Raw genomic sequence first — 19,364 nt, 5'->3', positions numbered from 1 at the left:
AGCTGTCACAAATCAAAGCCCCTCGGACAGGGAAGGTGAGAACAAAGACAGAGGCTCCAAATCAATCAGAGCTCTGCTCACTCGTGACCTTCCCCGGCCCAGGGATGTCACTGAGCCTCGTAATTACACTGCAAGGTGCAAACAGTTGTAAACCTCAATGCTGCTACGTGATGACCCCGCAGACCAGACCCTTCCTGCAGGCAGTGTGTGTTCATGCTCTTCCCAAAGCTTATGCTCAGACCAAGCCCTCCATGCCCTGCAAAGCCACCAGCAGTAGCAGCACTGGCAGGGATTGGGGTGGCAGTGCTCCTTGCTACAGATAAAGAACTCAAAGTTCTTTTCCTTAAAGTAATGTTTGGATGAGATTGAAACCTTCCCCCACTTGAGCTCAGGGTCAGGTTCATGTTTCTTGCTCACCCCTTAGGTTGAAGCCCCAGAGCAATGCTTACAACTTCTTCTGCTCAGGAGGTTGCAGACATTGCATGGTCACCTTCTTGGCATGGACTTGGTGCTGTGGGACTGAAGTCCTGTATCCCTGTGCCACTATTGAGAGAAAGGCTTGAAATCAAAGCAGAACTGTCCCCATGGGCTGCATTGGCATAGACCAACAGGAACCAGAATCAACGCTCAGGCCTTGGGGACAACAGGTATATATACACAAGGGTTAATAGTGGTCATGGTGGTGATGATGGGTTGATGGTTGGACTTGATGACCTCAGAGGTCTTTTCCAACCTTAATAATTCTATCGATAAGGCTGGGCCAGTAACCCATCTTGTGCTGGGTTTACATGTAGAGATCTAGTTAGTTTATGACTTCCACGGGCTGTTATTTATTTAGAAGACAAACTAGCAACCTACATTAGAGTTCTGTGCAAGGAAGAAACCTCAAAAGAACCTCCTAAGTCAACGGAGGAGCATCATCTGTGTGTCAGTAGGAAGCCAAAACCTCAGGGTATGGCTTGAATCTCCTTCAGTCCTTGGCAGACACATACAGCTGAGCTTCCAGCCTCCTGCCAGTCCTTCAGGACCTCATGCCATTTCTTCTTTTCTAAGCAGACTTCCTTCCAAGGTCAACCTCCACCCCAAGGGTAGACTTTGGCCAACACACTCACATTACCACACTCTCCAAAAACCATTCCTCATACCCAAAAGCAAAGAAATACCACAGAACTTCTCACTTCTCAAACAATTTTTCCCCATGGCAGCTGGCAAATCCTTTCCTTTGCTTCTCATCCAAGTTGGACAAAATTACTGCAGAGAATCCCTCTTGCTCCCCTCCCCCAATGCGATGCAATCCCAAGGGAGAAATGGTTTCATGAGGACCCCCTGCTGTCTTGCATCTGATTTCCCTCCTAAGTATGGTATAGGGAAGCGTCTCGAGGGCTATGGCTGTGACCTCCATACAGCTCTTTTGTCAAGTGCCATTTCATTAAAAAATCAGCCTTTTAACTGTGGACACATTTCAACCTCACCAAATCTGCTAATTATTGACAGTTGGTGAAGAGGAGATTTCACTTGTTCCTCCTGTTAAACTGCATCTAATTAGTAATTACTGGTTCACTGTCATCTTTACTGCAATAATCCCACTGCACATTGGCTCATTAACCTTTTGCTTTTCTAAAGCAGCCTGCCAACAAGATGAAGGCTAAAACAGATTGGAAAACAATAGCTCAGCCTTGGATTTTAGGCTGTTTATTCCCCTTGTCCTGGAGATCCAAAAGGAAGATTATTTTTAAGAAAAGGCTTTCAGCTGCAATCAGCCTAATTCCGGAAGATGGCTTGTTTTGCCCCAGCTGGTTACTAAGACCCTTTAAATTCAACCTGTGGTGAGGGCACGTGTATGATGGCCAGTGGAAGGGTTCTCTTCCATCAGCTCTTGTCAGAGCTCCACCTCTCACCTGTCTTTGTGCTTCTTTTATCACCATGACCCAACACGCTTGGCACGAGGCAAGGTAACCTTTGCAACCCCCTGGAAGCTCAACAGCATCCTCTTGGATGCTGAAAAATGAATGATCTGAATGAGCAGGGACCAAAAGGAGGAAAATCGGTGGAGCAACCCCATGGTTATTTCTTTTGCTGCTACACTGAATTTCATTTGCACAAGTCCCATTTTCAGTTTGGAACTGTCACAGCTGTTTCTATTGGCAGTGCATAGCTGAGTAGGAGTTGTCAGTGGGGATGCTGTAGGATAGGCGGCTAGAAGAGAGATTCCCCGGGGGGCATGGGAGGCAGTTCAAGGTTGTGGGCTAAATGCATTAACTAGATGATTCTCCTAAACTTAACAGCAGTGAGTTATTTAATGCATATTGATGTATTTAGGTACTGGAGTTAACACTATGTTGGGATGAAAGCATGTTTCTGAGTGTCTTAAGCATGCTTTGCCTCAAGGACCCATGTCTATATGGCTTACACTGAAGTTATATTTTTATAAGGTCATCTTCAGCACCGTAAGACATAGAAAAGAAGGCCTAATTCTGGCATGCCAGCAAAAGGGGATTCCAACTGTATGAAATCAAGGATAACTGGAGGTATTAGCCAGGCCCATGAGGAGGTCTGGGTGTATTCTTTTTCCCAGCATGTGAAGGCTGTTCAGCTTCATAATTTTCATTTGGTTGATACTGATGCTTCTGTACACAATCAGAGATGAATCCTGATTTCTCTTATGCTCCCTTTAAAATGGGAATAGCTCTGGAGCAGCCATGGCTGTAAATCAGAATCAAAGCTGGGGAGACCATTCATTCAGTACCAGGACGTTATGCAACCAGAGCACGACCACAGTGCTCCGAGGTTGGCAGGTACTTGGCAAGCCAGGGAAGTGGCATTTAGTTGACCCTTGATTAAAAAGGCTGCTTTTATGTGGGATATATATTAGATCTGCCACAAGGATTCTTAATTCTGCTTGCAAACTCACCCTAAGTTTGAAACGTGCTCCAAACAGAGAGGATCAAAGGTAGCCAGGCAAGCTCCCATGCTAAAACAAGAGCTTGATAACACACCAGCTTCTGTGTTTGCTCTCTGACTAAAGAAAATGAACTGTGAATGAGTGATTAAAAGCAGAATTTGGCCCATTTACAATTCCTGAAAGGCTTGCTGCTCAGACCACAATCATATTTTTGGAACAGAAAACACCTATCACATCTTGTCATTAATAATTTACTCCCTGAGTAGAGCTCATCACAACAATAGCATCATCTTGGTTGTGCTGTACTCACAGCTGCTTCACCTGCTGCAGCTATAAGGAAAAGCAAATACACACATACATACTGATGTACATACACATAGAGAGAGGTCAACTTTCAAACATCCAATGGCTCTGGAGAGGCTGTTTAGGTAAGTCATTAGGTGGTCCTGTGTGGAGCCACAAGTTGGACTCAATGATCCTTATGTGCCCCTTCCAACTTGGAATATTCTATGATTCTAAGTCACCTACTTTGCTCACTTGAGCATCCCCAAAGTTGCTGACCACTGAGGATATGTCAGTGAGACTTTGAGGAATGGGAGGAACGCCCTTACACACTTTCACATGCATTTATAGTAATGCAAACCTACCAGGAAGACTGATCACACAAAGGCTGCTTCGGAAAACCTGAATTCTTGGCATCAAGAGATCTGAGGTCCAGCTGTGTGCGCAGAGCTAAGTCCAGCTGAGCAAAGACAAGACCCCAGCAGGTGAGGAGCTACACCACCAGCTGTAGTGGTTTCTGTTCATTGACATGACGCGTGGGCAGGGAGCACGTCATTCTGTTTGATCTACTAATCAGCACTGATTCATGTTTACACTGCAGATAACATTTCATCTGCTTTTAGAAGGTCACTTTCAAGTGATGCTGTATGGCTTTCAGTACTGCCTGATGTCTGCAATGTGTGTATCCTCTGAAGGAAGCCAGACCTTTCTTTTTCTTGTGGGCTAGCATTCATATAGCTGTTAGCATCAACACCATTCTCCAAGCTGCATTATCAGATGCGACATGATATGGACTATCAGTCACTCATAAAGCTGAGTACAAAATGCAAAAAGACTTTGTGAGCTTCATTTCCACATAAAGAACTGAAATAACAAATACAATGAAAACACTGAAAATGTGCTAAATCGTACAGAATTGTAGGGTCAGTTTCCTGTCTATGTTGAAAGAATGGTTTGGCTTGGCCAATCCTTTTAAACATGTGTGTCATCAGTGAGAAGGAAGAAAATAACACGGAGTGCTGCTATGGGTTTGCGAAGACAGAGATTCTGAGAACGTATTGAATAATTGTGAGGCTAAGACCCAGGGACCTCTGGCTTGCATGGGAGCTGTAGGAAGGAAGTTGGTGTGCACTGTACTATGGTCAAACCTGAAGTTGCCTCTGGAAGCAATGAATGTATAGGACATCATTTTGAGGGAAGAGTGGCAATGTTATTTTTGGGGTCAATGTGGTCTTGCCTCTTGGGCTTTCTTGAAGAAGGTCTTTTGTCCTCTGCTACCTACTTGTGGATGAAGCTCCTTTGCCTGGAACCAGGAGCATAACAGCTCAACGTCCAAAGGGAACTACGGATATGTTCTTCCAATGGGTGCTGGACCTGGAAAGAGCCCTCATTCCTTCATAACAAAAACCTCAGAGCAGAACTTGGGATCACAGCAGACAACTGATGGACAGGGAATTAAAGCTGAGCTCATGCCAAAATGACTAACGCGTGCTGTGGATGTACGAACTCAAGCAGAAGCAAGCAAATCACACAGCCCTGTAACTGGTACTTGTGCAACTTCTTACTGGAATACCACGTCTGGCTCTCATGGAAATGCTCCAAAAAGGATGTTGACTAATTAGAAAAAGTTTAAGAAAGAGCCACATGAATCATTAAAGCATCAGAAAACACGTCTTTTAGCAAAAGGCTCCAAGATTCAGAGAAATTCTGTTTCTTAAACAGAAAATTAAGGGACAGTTTCATCTCAGTCTGTAAACAGCTAGAAGAACAACAGAAGATTTGTAATGTGTTTTTCAGCCTTGCAGACAAGTGTACAACGAGATTCCCTGGCTAGAAGCTGGGGACAAAGCCATCCAGACAAAAAGAACATGGAAATAACCAGTAGAGACCAATACTGGTGCAATGGAATTGGCCAGGGGAGACCAAGGGAAATCAGCTTTTGAAACAAATAGAACTTATATTGGCATATTACTCAGGAGAGCAAAACAAACCACAGCACTGATAAGACAACGTGAGACATCCCACTGAAGGAAGCAGTGCACTGACCTCAGACATCTGTGGGAAGAGACTAATGGCCAAGGGGAGGGCCAGGCCAAAGGCAGCGAGGCACACAAGGCTTTGGACTGGGAGAACCATCCGGGGACGGGACCTCAGAAGTGATGTCCTGGAAAGGAAAGACTCTGTTAGACCATTTTGCAGATAACAAGATAACATTATTTTGTGCCATCATCCAAATGGACATTAGCGTTCAACCAGACCCACTGTGCTCCTCCACAGGTGGCACAGGTTGCTCCTTAGTGGGTCCTCCCAGCTGATGAGAGCAAGTTCAAGCTCACCCACAGAAGATCCTACATCATAGAATCAAAGAATCACTCAGGTTGGAAAAGACCCCTGGAATCCCCAAGCCCAACCCACCCCACCATGTCCACTGACCACGTCCCTCAGTGCCACATCTCCACAGTTCTGCAGCACCTCCAGGGTCACTAAATAGGATCAGTTCACATGCTTCTCCCATTTCAAACCATCCCACAGTGGAGTCAGCTGCACCAGAGGTGATCTGGCCATGGACAAGCATTGCTTGCTTTGAGACTCTGCAGACTGTTGGGTTAGCAGAAGGAAATCAAACTGCTTAGAGACACTGTGAACTCTGTCAGCTGCATCACACAGGCGTACTGCAAAAGGCATACAACTTTGCTAATGTGGTAATAAAGTAGTAAACTTGACAATAGCTTAATTTGCTAAAAATGAAACATCTGCAGAGAGGGTGATAAGGATGCTTTAACACCAGCTGTCCTCGGGGGGCATCTATGAGTTCAGGAGTTGTTAAGAGCAAACATGTAAAGATTCTGCGAGGTCAGGTTCTGATAATGATCCATTAAGTGACCCTTCTGATGCAATTAACACCACAAGTCAGGGACAAGACCTTGCTAATAGAAGATGGCAATCTGTGTATATTTAGGGATACAGGATCTCAGACAGTTCACAGACGCTAAGGGTGTCACATATGATTCAGCAGGGGTTTGTACTGAAGCTAGCTGCACCGAAACTGCATTGCCCATTCAACTTCTTTCTACCAATCCAAAACAAATGGAACTAAGGCAGCAAATAGGTGGTGATTTTTGTTTGAGCATTCAGAGCATTTTAGCAACATAGAGAGGCAGCCACAGTTGCTAGCTATGGCCTTTGCTCCTTAGCCTCAGTGTTGATCTCTGTCCTGACCATCCTGTGTATGCTGACGAGGGCATCAAACATGGTCAGAAACCTCCAGGTTGGTGCCTTTGCATTGGGATGGCAGCACAAAAACATGTCAGGCAACATTTCCCACACCAGGGCACGCTGCTAGCCTGGGGTAAAGCCTGGGTTATTCTGCAGGTGCATCTCCCTGTGCATCCCATGCGAGATAACAGCTTACCTCAACCCCCGCCTGCCCCATGTTTACTGCAGGCTGCAAGCAGGCACCTGATGAATGACAACGGAGCAGCTGATGTGTGGGAACCCGTTACCCTGCTGTATGCTGTCTGTGTGTCTGCACACTCAGACTCTCCACCCTTTGTTAGCAATGCTTGCTGAAAGCTGCCTTGAGAATGGGTGTAGTAAGGAGGGGAACGTGTAATGGGGAAGGCAAATGGGATCCAGAACCACAGCTCCTCAAACATCTCAACTCCTCGCTAATAAGCTATGGAGACACAAATGATCCTATTGATCTGTGCTCTGAAAGACAGGCTTCTCTTTTCCAATACTCAGCTACTTTGTTTGACATAGAACATGATCTAAGCAAAGCCAGTAAGTGTTTGTCTGAGGAGATGAAGCTCCTACTCCTGACCTCATTCCACCAGCACTCGAGTAGTTCAGGCACCATAAATGAGACATTCAAGAACTGCCAGTAAAGAGCTGTGATAATCTATCCCTGGGAGGAACTGCTAGAAGTGCCTAACTCTGCTGTTTGAGTTGCTGTGCTTCATGAGAGCTCTGGTGGTTCAAATCAGACCAGCCTCCTTTGAGCCTCCTGGAGCACAGCTCAGAGCCCAGACATCACTGCCTGCACCACCCCAACACCTTCATTTGGAAGTTGCACCCTCTTCAATTACTGCCCTGTTGGGGACCTTATAATCACCCAAGTAAAAACCCAACCAATTTAAAATGATCCCCAGTACAGCCCCTAGGTGTGACTTCCAGAAGTGCTTCAGACTCAGGCCAGTTCAAATTACAAGGGCTAACCTCCTAATTAAGAAGAGTTATGGCTTGATTTAAAAAGGAGAGGGACCAATTAACACATGCAGTGTAATGTCTTAATTGGGATTCGGATTCTAAAATTTGTGTGGTTCAGAATAAATGACTCATAATTAGTTGAGAGGTCACTTTTCTTCTGTCCCCAGGATCTCTGCTCTCGACACAGATCTCCAAAGAATTTTAAGCTAAATATTGCACGCCACACTTTGTTAGCTGTCAAATGCTGTCAAATGCAATCAAAACCCTCTTTTCACCCATTAGCTTCCCCATCGGAAGTGGATGATTAGACTTTGGTCCCTGGAGGTGCTCAAGAAACGTTTATATTTTGTACTGAGGGACATGGTCAGTGGGGCGATATTGGTGGTAGGTGGGCAATTGGACTGGATGGTCTTGGAGGTCTTTTCCAACCTTGGTGATTCTATGCTTCCTAATGGCTTCATTGAAGGGTATTATATTACAGCAGGTTAAAAATAAATGCAAAAAGTCACTATTTGTTGAAGTATGAATTTGTTTACAGTGCTGTCCCCTGTCCAGAGGAGGTCTCGAACTTCACATTCTCCTGATGTGCTTCACCATTGGCAACTGCAAAAGCACAGCATGAAGATATTCCTCCACAGGAACAGCAGTTCTATATGCTGTCGTGTGCACAGGCCAGGAATGGTGAAGCTCTGGTGAACTAAACCTTGTTGGCACTCAGATTGGACAACAAAGGGATGAAAAGCCCATGTTGAGAGAAGGTGCCATGTTGGAAGACAATAATAACCTCCGAAAGAGTGGTAGGCAGTAGCACTGCTGCCCATGGAGTTGGCAGTCACCATCCCTGGGAGGTGATAAGAGCCATGGAGATGAGGGTTATGGTCAGTGGACATGGTGGGGATGGGCTGGGCTTCTCCATCCTCAATGACTCTATGATTCCATATGGTCTACTGTTCCTGTTTTAGACACCAAGTTATTGCCACCAACACTGACTCACCAGTGACCAGTATAAGCAACTGGTGTTTATGCATTTGCCTTTGGATGGAAGAAAATGGGTATTTTTGCAACCCTAACCCTAACCCTCCTCCCTTTCTTCTTCTTTTTCCCTTAAGGCTCACTCCTGCCCACAGCAAGGTGTTGGAATGAGATGAGATCCCTTCCAAGCCACTCTATGGCTCCATGATTCTTCAGCCCCTTTCCAAGTCCCCTAACTCTTATTCCTTCTGCAGTTTGCTTGCACAAAATGTGCCTGGTGGATAGAAACAAGCAGCACCACACCAGGCAGCTTCAGGCCCACTGCTCCAAGGTAGCACATTAAAGGAGATACCTAAACCAGCTCAACCTCACGGATAGCATTTCAGCATGCATGAGTGTGCACGTACGTAGGTACACACACAGCCACACGCATACTTGTACAGACAGTACATCTGCTCCGCAGAGACAGCGTGTTGTAGATCTTGTAAATACACCTTCATTCAACTTTCATCACATTGTTCATTAGTGGTTTAAATTCTGCATAATTTGGCAGCTGCCTCTGGCGTTTTTCAAGAGGTACTGTAATTTATTCCATATGGAAGTCAGTCGCTGTACTAAAAAGGAGTTATCGGGTTCAGTGAACCAGAGCTGTATTTGTCTAGGAGGAGGTGTCAGATGCTAAACTAAATATGACAGGAGTTAACCAAAGTCTCCCAGCTGACAGATTCTGTGGGGTTTCTGTAGTGTTTGGTGTAAACAGGTTCAAAGCTAATACATACATTGCAAGACGCCGTGGATGCCAGCGGGGTAAGGAAAACACAGGGGGCTGAAGCTTGGGATATCCCAAGGCATCCAGGGCTCAAACGGCCCATGAGACAGGAACATAACATGGGGGGTGGCTGTCATACCCCACACAGTGCACCAAACCCATGCTCTGCTCAGAACCTCCCAATGCCAGCACCACTCTTGCTTCATACAGCCCTACTATCTACAGAGTGGTTCAGAGCACTCATCTGGGGTAATATGGGGAAAGCTGGGCTCCTCCATGGACCAGGGGCTCTGGCTGCCATCCTGTCCATGCAGACCACTTCTGTCGTCTGTCTTTGTCCATGCTGAAGAGAATCTCCTGTTCCAGCAATGGAACCTGTGCCTGCTCCAGAAGACACAGCAGATGCAAACGGAGTGATGTTGGGGGATTTTTTTGTGTTGTTTGATTGACATAATTAAAGGAGCAGTTTCAATGTTTACTCTGGAAACAGCCACGGCAGTTTAAGGTGTCACTGCTGGCAGCTGTTTAGCTCAAACAAACTTCACAGAGGGTTTATGGCTGGATGGAGAGACTCGAAGAAGAGGAAAAGCACCTGTAGGAAATGCATTCTGCAAACGCCATCAGAAGGATTTATCCAGCAAAAGGTCATGAACATAAGGTCCAAGAGGATCTCCATGCCCATTTTTGCATGGACAGATGTAGCTGAAGCTTAAGAAAGCCAACACAATGGAGCCATGGTCTGAGCACTGACAGTCTATCATGAGAATCCATCATTCACGCCACCAGTCTGACTTGGCCACAGCAGCTCCCTAAGTTGATCCAGCCTTGGATTGTCCCAGTTTGATGAGCTTTATAAGCAAACAGCCTTGGCAACCGATTTGTTGTGGTTCTAGCAGCTCTGCAAGCCTCAATATCAGGGTGATGAAGAAAAAGTAGAAATGTTTCTCTTTCAGGGACACATCTCTCCTGCTCCTTGTTTCTCTCTCAGCTCTTGCACATTGCTAACACTTCCAATTTCATCCCCCCTCCACCAGCCTCAGGGACTGGACCAGCCATGAGTCCCTGGAGCCACCCTGAAACCACCTTCTGCACATCAGACCCTTTGAAGCTGCTTGAATTATGGAGGTAGAGAAGAGGCTCTAGGTTAAGGAGACAGGAATGAGAAGAATGTAGGTTCTTCTGTCACCATGGGCAGCTATTGGCTCCAAGTGTCCATGCACAGGGCAGTGGTCTGCCTGTCCACTGCTCATCCAGGTCACACGATCCACATGCCACTGAATTTCAGAGGTCAGGGGAACCTGAGGATGGGAATATGTACAGACATGGATGGTGTACACACAGACCATCTGTGATGGGCTCCAGCTCTGCACAGAGTCAGGCAAAGGATACTGGAGAAGTGTTGGATGTTGGCAGTTGGCTGGCAGCTTTTTGGGAGAAACCTGGGCAGCTTCTCACATTTTATCATAACTACTTAAAGGGATTCAGAGAAGCAGGTAAATAAAGGGAAATGTCTGATTATGTCTTAATGCAGTGGATGCAGTCATTGGAACAGGCTGCCCATAGAAGTGGAGTCACCATCCCTCGAGGTGGTCAAGAACTGTGGCTCTGGGGGATATGGTCAGTAGGCATGGTGGGATGGGCTACAGTTGGATTTGGTGATCATAGAGGTCTTACCCAACCTGAGTCATCCTACAGCTCTATGTCGCTGTACTAACATCTCCAATGCAGAGGTGCCAATGAAGCTTCCACTGTCTGACCCAGTGTCAGTCAGATCCCACAGATGAGCCCTCTCCATCTCACAGACAATACGACACCAATATTTTCCCATATTAAAATTGCCAACGCAGATATTATTTATAAAACTTAAATGAGAATACATCTGCACAGAATAACTGACACCGTGTTCCCCGCGTGGCATATGCAGTCTCAAAATAAACATTGATTCTATATGTTAGCTGCTTCAACAGAGCGTCCAAGCAGCAGGAAATGCATGAAACATGGGGAAAGAATGGAGCGCCGCGGAGCTCAGCAGTGGGAGGTAACATTGAATTACTTGGAGAGCAGAGAAGGCGGCCCTGGGAGTTAAAATACACAGCAGGCAAAGAGAAGAGAGAAGCCAAGAGAGCTGAAAAAAAAATGGCACAAGAGACAAGAGAGGCAGCTGGGGGAGTTAAAACATGCAGATGGAGAGATGGCTGAGAGAGAGGAAAGACCTGGATCCAAGTGGAAAGACGGCGACCAGGAACTGGCCACTTAAAATTAAACTTTCCCAACGCCGAGACAAAAAAGGAGGGACCAGGTCCCACAAAGCCAAAATCCACCGCTGGGAGGACGTGGTTTGCTCCTGGGTGCTGCAACTCCCCCCACAAAACAACACCATCCCCCGCAGAACTGTTCCCTCCTGCAGCACAATCGCAGCCGCACGTGACTCAGGAGAGCTTCCAGACTGGGACTTCTGCTTCCAGAACTCCAGCCTTCAAACACTGAGCCACAGCCCTCGGCTTCTTTTTTATTTATAGATGCTGTGAGGACTTCTATAAATAAATTGATAATACATGCCTTGATAACGACTCCCAGGCTTGATAACAATCCCTGGGCTAACCCAAATTCTATGAAGTTTTTAAAGTTACACTTTTCACCCAGTGCTCCAAATTTACTTACAAAATAATGTCTCACCTCTGACTGGTTGGATGGGGCCCTGGGCAGCCTGGGCTGCTATTAAATGTGGAGGCTGCATGTCCACATTTGCTTGACAGATTGATTTAGTTTCAGTGCATCTCTCCCAGAGCACACCCATGTTCAGTAAACCTCATGGCATCAAGTGCAGGAGGTGCTGATGCCACAAGTACAAAGCACATTTTGTTATCAGCGTTATTTAAGACTGTGGGTGCTTTGTAGGACCCACGATGGTCCTCAGTGTTGGAGATGATCGTTCATTGACCGATTTTCTGCACACTGAGTTTCCACACGTCAAGATTTGTGGGTGTTCATGGCAACTGGAAGAGCAAAGATCTTCATGGAATTCTACAGTTTGTCCTTTGAGGTGGCCCCAATGGTTGAGCTGCTCTTAGAATCATAGAATGGCTTGGGTTGGAAGGGACCTCACGGATCATCAAGCTCCAACCCCTCCACCACATGCAGGGCCACCAACCTCCACATTTAATACCAGCTCAGGCTGCCCAGGGCCCCATCCAACCTGACCTTCAACACCTCCAGGGATGGATGAGGCATCCACGGCCTCTCTGGGCAGCTGTTCCAGCTCCTCACCACTCTCACAGTAAAGAACTTCCCCCTGACATCCAACCTAAATCTCCCCTCCTTCAACTCCAAACCATTTCCCCTTCTCCTGCTGTTATCTACCCTTTTAAAGAGTAGACTCCCTCCTGTTTGTAGGTTCCCTTTAGGTCCTGGAAGGCTGCAATGAGGTAACCCCACAGCCTTCTTTTCTCCAGATGGAATAAGCCCAGCTCCCTCAGCCTGTCTTCATAGGGGAGGTGCCATAGCCCTCTGAGCATCTTTGTGGCCCTCCTTCAGACCCTCTCCAACAGCTCGCCAAGACAGAGCCAGAAAACAACACCCAGCTGTGTTAAGTCAGGAGGAACACAGGCTGCCACTTAGCAGGACTGTGCCCTGCTGCAGGGAACCACCACAGCCCCTTTGAAAAACAGGAAAACCAGCACATCTTGTGTCAGCAAGGGCTGAAAACACCGACTTCTGAGTTCCAAAGGTGAGTTTGCTGTTGCATTTTTCCCCATACCCAACTGATGGGAAGAACTGATCTCAGTGTGAGCCTCTGGGTGCTGGAGGGATGCAGAATAGAAGTATTTCTTGAAATACTGGGAAGCTAAAAATCTCCATGCATACAGAAGCAGACCCAACCCTTCCATTAAGGAGAGCAAATTGCCCAGGGGTATTTCTACAAGGGCACACAAGGCTGACCAAAGCCATGGGTCAATCCCCAGTTGTGTTAATTGCTATTTACTTTGTCAGCTGAGTGCTTTAGAGCAACCAACATCAACAGATTTGTTCAAAGAGTGCTTCCAGCTTGGCTGTCTGGACAAAGGCAACAAGGCCCTTTAGCATCTCTGTCTTTCAGTGCACTAATCAGTCTCCAAAGACTGAGCAGAAGGGAAAAAAAAAGAGAGGTGTTAGAAAGCAAGGTGAGGAGAAGGTGCTATGTTCAGGGCAGGTTGCTGGGGCTTTTTGTCATCAAGAAACATGAGAGGAGACATTGAGACATGAATGATAACCCTGCCTGCTCTCCCAGTACTCCAGAAGAACATCTGTCAGGAACGATTCTGGCATAAGCAAGGCTGGAAATCAACGTTTCTGATGATTTGTGCTCTGTATCTCAACCTATTCCAATGGCCAAAATATGTCCCCCCCAAAAAAAAAGCTCTTTGATGTTATTTCATTGATGTTATTCAATGAATCATCACTGAATAACACCCACTGGGGATCTTTTCTTTCCTCCCCTGGAGAACTGCCCCCTCCATGCTACCCAGCACTTACTTTTCCAGTATGGACATAATAATTGGAGGTAGAACCAGTATAGGCATCGGCAGGACCACTCTAGTCAGGGCTGTTTCTAGCAGTGCCTGGAAAGGAAGAACAAACCAACAAACAAACATAAGACATTTACAACCAACCTCAGGGTCTATCTGAGGCTAAGCAGTCAGTGTGCAGACACAGAAATGGTCTGGCTGACCTCTTGTGTTGCAGATATGAGCAAATACATCGGAATACATTTCCTGCTTTGCTATGAGCTATTTGTACCAAAGTGATTTTCGCTCTGTTGCTACAAAAGATGGGCTGGAGCTTGGTTATAAAGCAACCTCTGTGATGTTAATGCATGGGACCACAACAGTCACCCCACCATATTCCCACCCAAACACGATGGTGCTGCCTGGCAGATGCTTCATGGTGAAATATCTCCAGATGGGTTAAGCAGCAGCATCAGTCCTTTCTTCCTTACTTAAGTTCCAACCCCAGCACAAGACTTGCTGCAGAACAGCTTGGTAGCATGACAGGTACAAATCCCCTGAGATGAGACCTAAACATGACCGTGGATGCTCTAGGAAGCACCACTGTGTTTTCATTTACCTCTCCTAGACACTTTTGTCAGCACCCCACGGGATGCCCCAAGCATTCTGACCATGTGTAGGGCTTTGCCATATGTAGGCAGAGGTTACTGTAGATCTACAGAGTGGGAATGCTGATATTTACACATCCAACCATGCTTGGGAGCAGTCGATCCTTTTCAATCAGGAGGTCTCAGAGAGACACAGATGTGTAACCTGAAGGGTCTGCCAAATTTTACACCCCAAAGGCCAATACTGTGCCATTCAGGAAGAAGCACTGGGACAAGATGGTAATGGAGCAGAAGTCCTCAGAAATCTGAAGCTTTAGCTCCACTTACATCAGTACCTTCATTCTTAATACTTATTTTCTATGCTATCTGCCATCCTCCAGGCCATTAGGATGGAGAGGGGGAGCAAGGTCTTGGTGCCAGCGATGTTAAGTGAGGCAAACTGGCTCAATCAAGAAGCTCTGAGCCCTTCAACAGATTGTTTTAAGCTCCCTGTTAAACAACAATATGGAGATATATTAGAGATCTCCCATTTCTTGCTGAGGACTGTAAATCTGTACATTAATTGCTGTCTATGAAGTGCCTTAAGAGCCTTGGACAGAAGGAGCGAGGGAAATGCCAAGCATTATATTATTAACTCCTCTGCCTGGGCGTGTGCTTCTGTACATGCTTTACATTTCAGATGAAAGCCCACTTGGAAACAACACGCCTCAGACAATCAGATGATGCTCAGAAGACAAAACTATGCAAGAAGGGAAGAAAAGGGAATAATTGCAAGCAGATGGTGGAGAATAGAAAGCAACAGGGGAAAACAAACCAGGTGTTAGCACAAGACTACAAACATCTGGCTGCCCTTCGAAGCCTGCGTTGGCAGTGTTAACACAGTTCTGACATGGCAAGGGTTAAAATGCAACTCAGCTTGAGAATGAAGCCTTCCTCATTTAGAAAAAGGTGTAAGTTATCTTTTCTTCATATTCAACATGAACTGCTTACAAGTTTCCACTAAGAAATCCTAAGGCTGTGAATTCAGCAGGGTGGTGGTGCAGGATCTCCCTGATGGCAGCCTGCTCCCTTCCAAACCACTATGGCAAGCCAGTGCGCTGCTGGGCATAACCTTGGGTCCACCAACATACTCCATTCTGTACATGACATGAGCTTGTGTCCACCAGTACACTCCACTCTGTGGCCACCCAACCATACACATGGCTGTGAAGAGGTATTAAGTCTTGAAGCTTAATTCTTCATGCATAATGCATAGAGGCCGTCCAGTTCTAGCTCTATGTCATCACTTCCTACAGCTGTGGGAGCTACTGAGCATGAAATCACAGAATCATAGAATGGCCTGGGCTGAAAAGGACCACAATAATCATCTGGTTTCAACCCCCTGCTATGTGCAGGGTCACCAACCAGCAGCCCAGGCTGCCCAGAGCCACATCCAGCCTGGCCTTGAATGCCTGCAGGGATGGGGCATCCACAGCCTCCTTTGGGTAACATGTTCCAGTGTGTCACCACCCTCTGAAGTCCAGCTGTGTATGTGCAAGTGCTCACCAGGTACCTGTCAAGTACATACATGTTTTGCAGCAATTCTGGAAGAGCCGACGATGTTTCCATTGTTGTCCAAAACATCGATTCCTTCTTCCAGCTCCGTGTGCCTCATCAGGACAACGTTGCAGATATTGGCACTGGCTGAGGATGAGAAAAGCACGATGATTAGCATCACAGCCCCGGTCAATACCACATGGCAGGCTTCTGTTCTCCACGCCATCTCTTCAGCTTTGCTTTCATCAATCTGCCAAGAAGTTTCTGAAAGTCAACAACTCATCCTTGTACTGAGATAGAGATGTGATGCTTAAGAAGGGAATCATAATAATTTCCTCTAACATGGCACAATCAGGAGCACAATGACACAAAGAAATACAGGCATTTCCAGATGCTGGTGTCCATCCATGTTCCCAGCTCCCATTGTGACCATTAACTCTACACCTGATGCTGAGATTTGGCAAGTCAAAACAAGGCTTAACCCTGCTGACCAGCTGGGCTTGGCCAACCAGGCACTGATTCTTGACAGCTGCCCCTTCTGAAGGTAGATCCCCAGCTGGATTTACCTCTCTCACTAATCCAGCAGATAAACTCTTCTTAAACAATGAATTTTAGGAGGTGTGATAGAAATCACTGTAAGTGATTTCACAGAGCCATGAAGGACAGCTGAGGTTTGAGCTCTGAGGAGGGCAGCCATTTCCTCTGAACCAAAGACACAAAGCTGGGTTGCTTTCATAGACATGCATGGTGTTAGCAGTGGTCCTGCTGACTGTCTGCCCTCATCTTTCATGTTTTAGGCAGAAAAAGGGCTCTGTGGACTTATTTTGCAGTGGTGGGTATGATGGGGCACAACAAGGATGCGCTGGGGTTGGCCATCAAAGCATCTGACAAATCCCAGACCTGCATCCACACCTCACTGGGGACAGATCCCCTCCCTGCAAAACCTCCCCCTGCTCATATTCTGCCCTTAATCTTCCATTATCTTCCCCATATCACCCCAAATCTCACTCCCAGGGCAACATGTGGGGCTGGTTGTTCACAAACACCCTTCCGAGGTGCAGCCTTCCTCCAGGTTCCGTGCAGAAACATCCAAATCTCTGCAGGAAATCCTTAAAATTTTCCATAGAAAAGCTACTAATTCCTCCAAAAGTTTTCTTTTTCACAAGCTGGCATTTTCCAACAACCCCCCCCAACCCTCCCCACCACCACCACATTTTGTTTTTCCAACCAGAACTAATGCAAAGCCACTGTTGCTGCAGTATCACCGCTTCCAAAAATGTGTTTCTGCGCTGCTTGATGGGTTAATATTCGCTAATTAATCTCAACTCATGTCATATAACAAATGTCTAATTTTTTGAGGGTGGTGGGTGGGTGAGCCCTATATGAACGCAGCTCCCTGCAATCAAGGATGATTTGTGGTGACAAATGCTCCTTACACTCGAGAAGAAGAGGAACATACACACACGCACACTCTGTCTCTCTCTTTAATATTCTAACTACTGGACCACTCTTCCCATCTATCAAACTATCCGTGTTACCAACCCTTCAGCTCACTGAGCCGCAATAAAATAGGCATCAAGTATTTCATTTAAAGCAACTTTAGTCCCCTATTTTTTTTTCCTTTCTTATTTCTTTTCCAACCAAACTACACCAGAAGAGATGCTCCGTGCTGCAAAGGGACCATCTTTATGGGTCCCTTCCAACTCAGGATATTCTATGATTCAATGAAATCTGGGTTTCGTGAAGGCCTCATAGAGAAGAGGAAATGAGAAATAAATGAATACATGTGTAGACAAGGGGAAATGGTTTCAAACTAAAAGAGGGGAGATTTAGACTGGGTGTAAGAAGAACATTTTTTACACCCTTACCGTGGTGAGGCATTGGCTCAGGTTGACCAGAGAGGTGGTGGGTGCTCCATCCCTAAAGACAGCCAACATCAGGCTGGATGGGGCTCTAAGCAGTGATGGAGCTGTGGGTGTCCCTGTTCATTGCAGGGAGTGGGACCAGATGGCCTTTAAGGGTCCTTTCCAACACAAACCATTCTGTAATTGGTGGAGTGCAGCCATCATCCCTGCAGGTGTTCAATAACCATGGAGATGTGGTGCTGAGGGATGTGGTCAGTGGGCATGGTGGGATGGGTTGGGGTTGGATTTGGGGATATTAGAGCTCTTTTCCCAACCTTAATTGATTCAGTGATTCTCTGATTCTCAGGGAAACTGCTTAATTCTGCGCGTGGTGGAGCAAGAGCCAAATATTAGCTTCTGGTTTTCATGTAGAAAAAGCTAACTTTTGCCCTTTGGCTGCAGGCTGGCAGTTCAGAAGCAATGGACAGGCATATCTTAATTAATGAGTTTGCCCAGGTCTGCAAATAGGTAACTCGGAGCTTTCAAAGCCACCAAAACAGCAATTAGCAGGAGGATTCCTGATATCCTGGCACATAATGAAGCATGACAGTACACAAATAAAAGAACTAGAGAATTAATTATGGGCTAAGCTAAACAAATTAATTACGGGCCCTCAATCAATGCTGACACAGATGTAACCTGCTGCTCATGACACCCTGGGATGCAAATAGAAGAGCCCACAGCCTCCCGTGTGCATCTCTGACTCAGACCCAAGCTGAGTTGATCTGGAATTGTGCTCCAACCATCCCCATGGGTGGATCCATTCCCCATCAGCAGTCTTTATCCACGGTCAGGGTACGACAATACAAAGAAAAGGAGTTATTTCTTACCAACAGCGGGGAATGGCACAAACCTCTGGATCAAGAGACGAGTGGCGGGGGTAAACTTGTTCGCTCTCTGTACCAGAACATTAAGGCCCACCTTAGAACACAAGAAGAAAACAAGAGAACAGAGAAACAGCAACATTTAGAATGGACCCAAAAGGATCGTGGAGTCCAACTCCTGGTTCCACACGGCATCACACAGAAAACAGACCAGAATTTAGCAAGGAAAAGCAGGACAGATGCCACAGCTTGCAGACAGCAGCAGAACCCTACACACGGACTGATCGGGGTCCCTCTCCATTCATAGAATCATAGAATGGCTTGGGTTGGAATGGACCCCAAGGATCATTAAGTTCCAACCCTCCTGCCATATGCAAGGCCACCAACCTCTGTACCTAATAGTAGCCCAGGGCTCCATCCAACCTGGCCCTGAGCACCTCGAGGGTTGGAGCATCCACAGCCTCTCTGGACAACCTATTCCAGCACCTCACCACTCCATTCTCCTGAGAACCACATCCTATCGCTGTAGGGTTTTGTTGCATTGGGTTCAACCCTTGATGGGTTTTAAGCCATTTGCAAGCAAAAGACAGCCAGGAAAACACTGCGTTGCCCTCGTTGAACTGCTCCTTGCTGCACTTTATGCAATTCACCATCAATTTCCAGCAAACTTTCCCATCTGCTGGCTTTCCCATCCAGTCCTCACCCAGTCGTATTGCTCCAACACAACCCATCCCTCCTCCTGGGGCCGTGCACAACACATCGCTTCACTTCCAGCAAATATTTGGGCTACAAAGGAGCTATTAATAGGAGCAAGTGATAGTAGGCAGCTTATTATAACCACAGATCTTTTTTTGGGTGCCTCCCCCAGCACGTG

At 46.5% G+C, this 19,364-nt stretch overlaps 1 protein-coding gene across 3 annotated transcripts in view; it reads right to left on the bottom strand.

The window, feature by feature from the left end:
- Positions 1 to 19,364, bottom strand: part of SFXN5 (sideroflexin 5) — a 73,649-nt gene that overhangs the window by 12,886 nt on the left and 41,399 nt on the right. For all 3 annotated transcript variants that reach the window (XM_015863029.3, XM_032444619.2, XM_085547572.1), the window contains 4 exons: positions 18,497 to 18,587; positions 15,794 to 15,909; positions 13,647 to 13,732; positions 5,231 to 5,348 (listed from right to left, as the gene is read on the bottom strand). In XM_015863029.3, coding sequence (XP_015718515.1) covers positions 5,231 to 5,348; positions 13,647 to 13,732; positions 15,794 to 15,909; positions 18,497 to 18,587 — 411 coding nt within the window. The remainder of the gene's footprint in view (positions 1 to 5,230; positions 5,349 to 13,646; positions 13,733 to 15,793; positions 15,910 to 18,496; positions 18,588 to 19,364) is intronic.

Source organism: Coturnix japonica, chromosome 4 (assembly GCF_054131305.1).
Source record: "Coturnix japonica strain WE chromosome 4, WE-NBRP24, whole genome shotgun sequence".
NCBI classification, from domain to species: domain Eukaryota; kingdom Metazoa; phylum Chordata; class Aves; order Galliformes; family Phasianidae; genus Coturnix; species Coturnix japonica.
The sequence above is the reverse complement of the archived record's forward strand: the minus strand, read 5'-3'. Positions and strand labels throughout refer to the sequence as shown.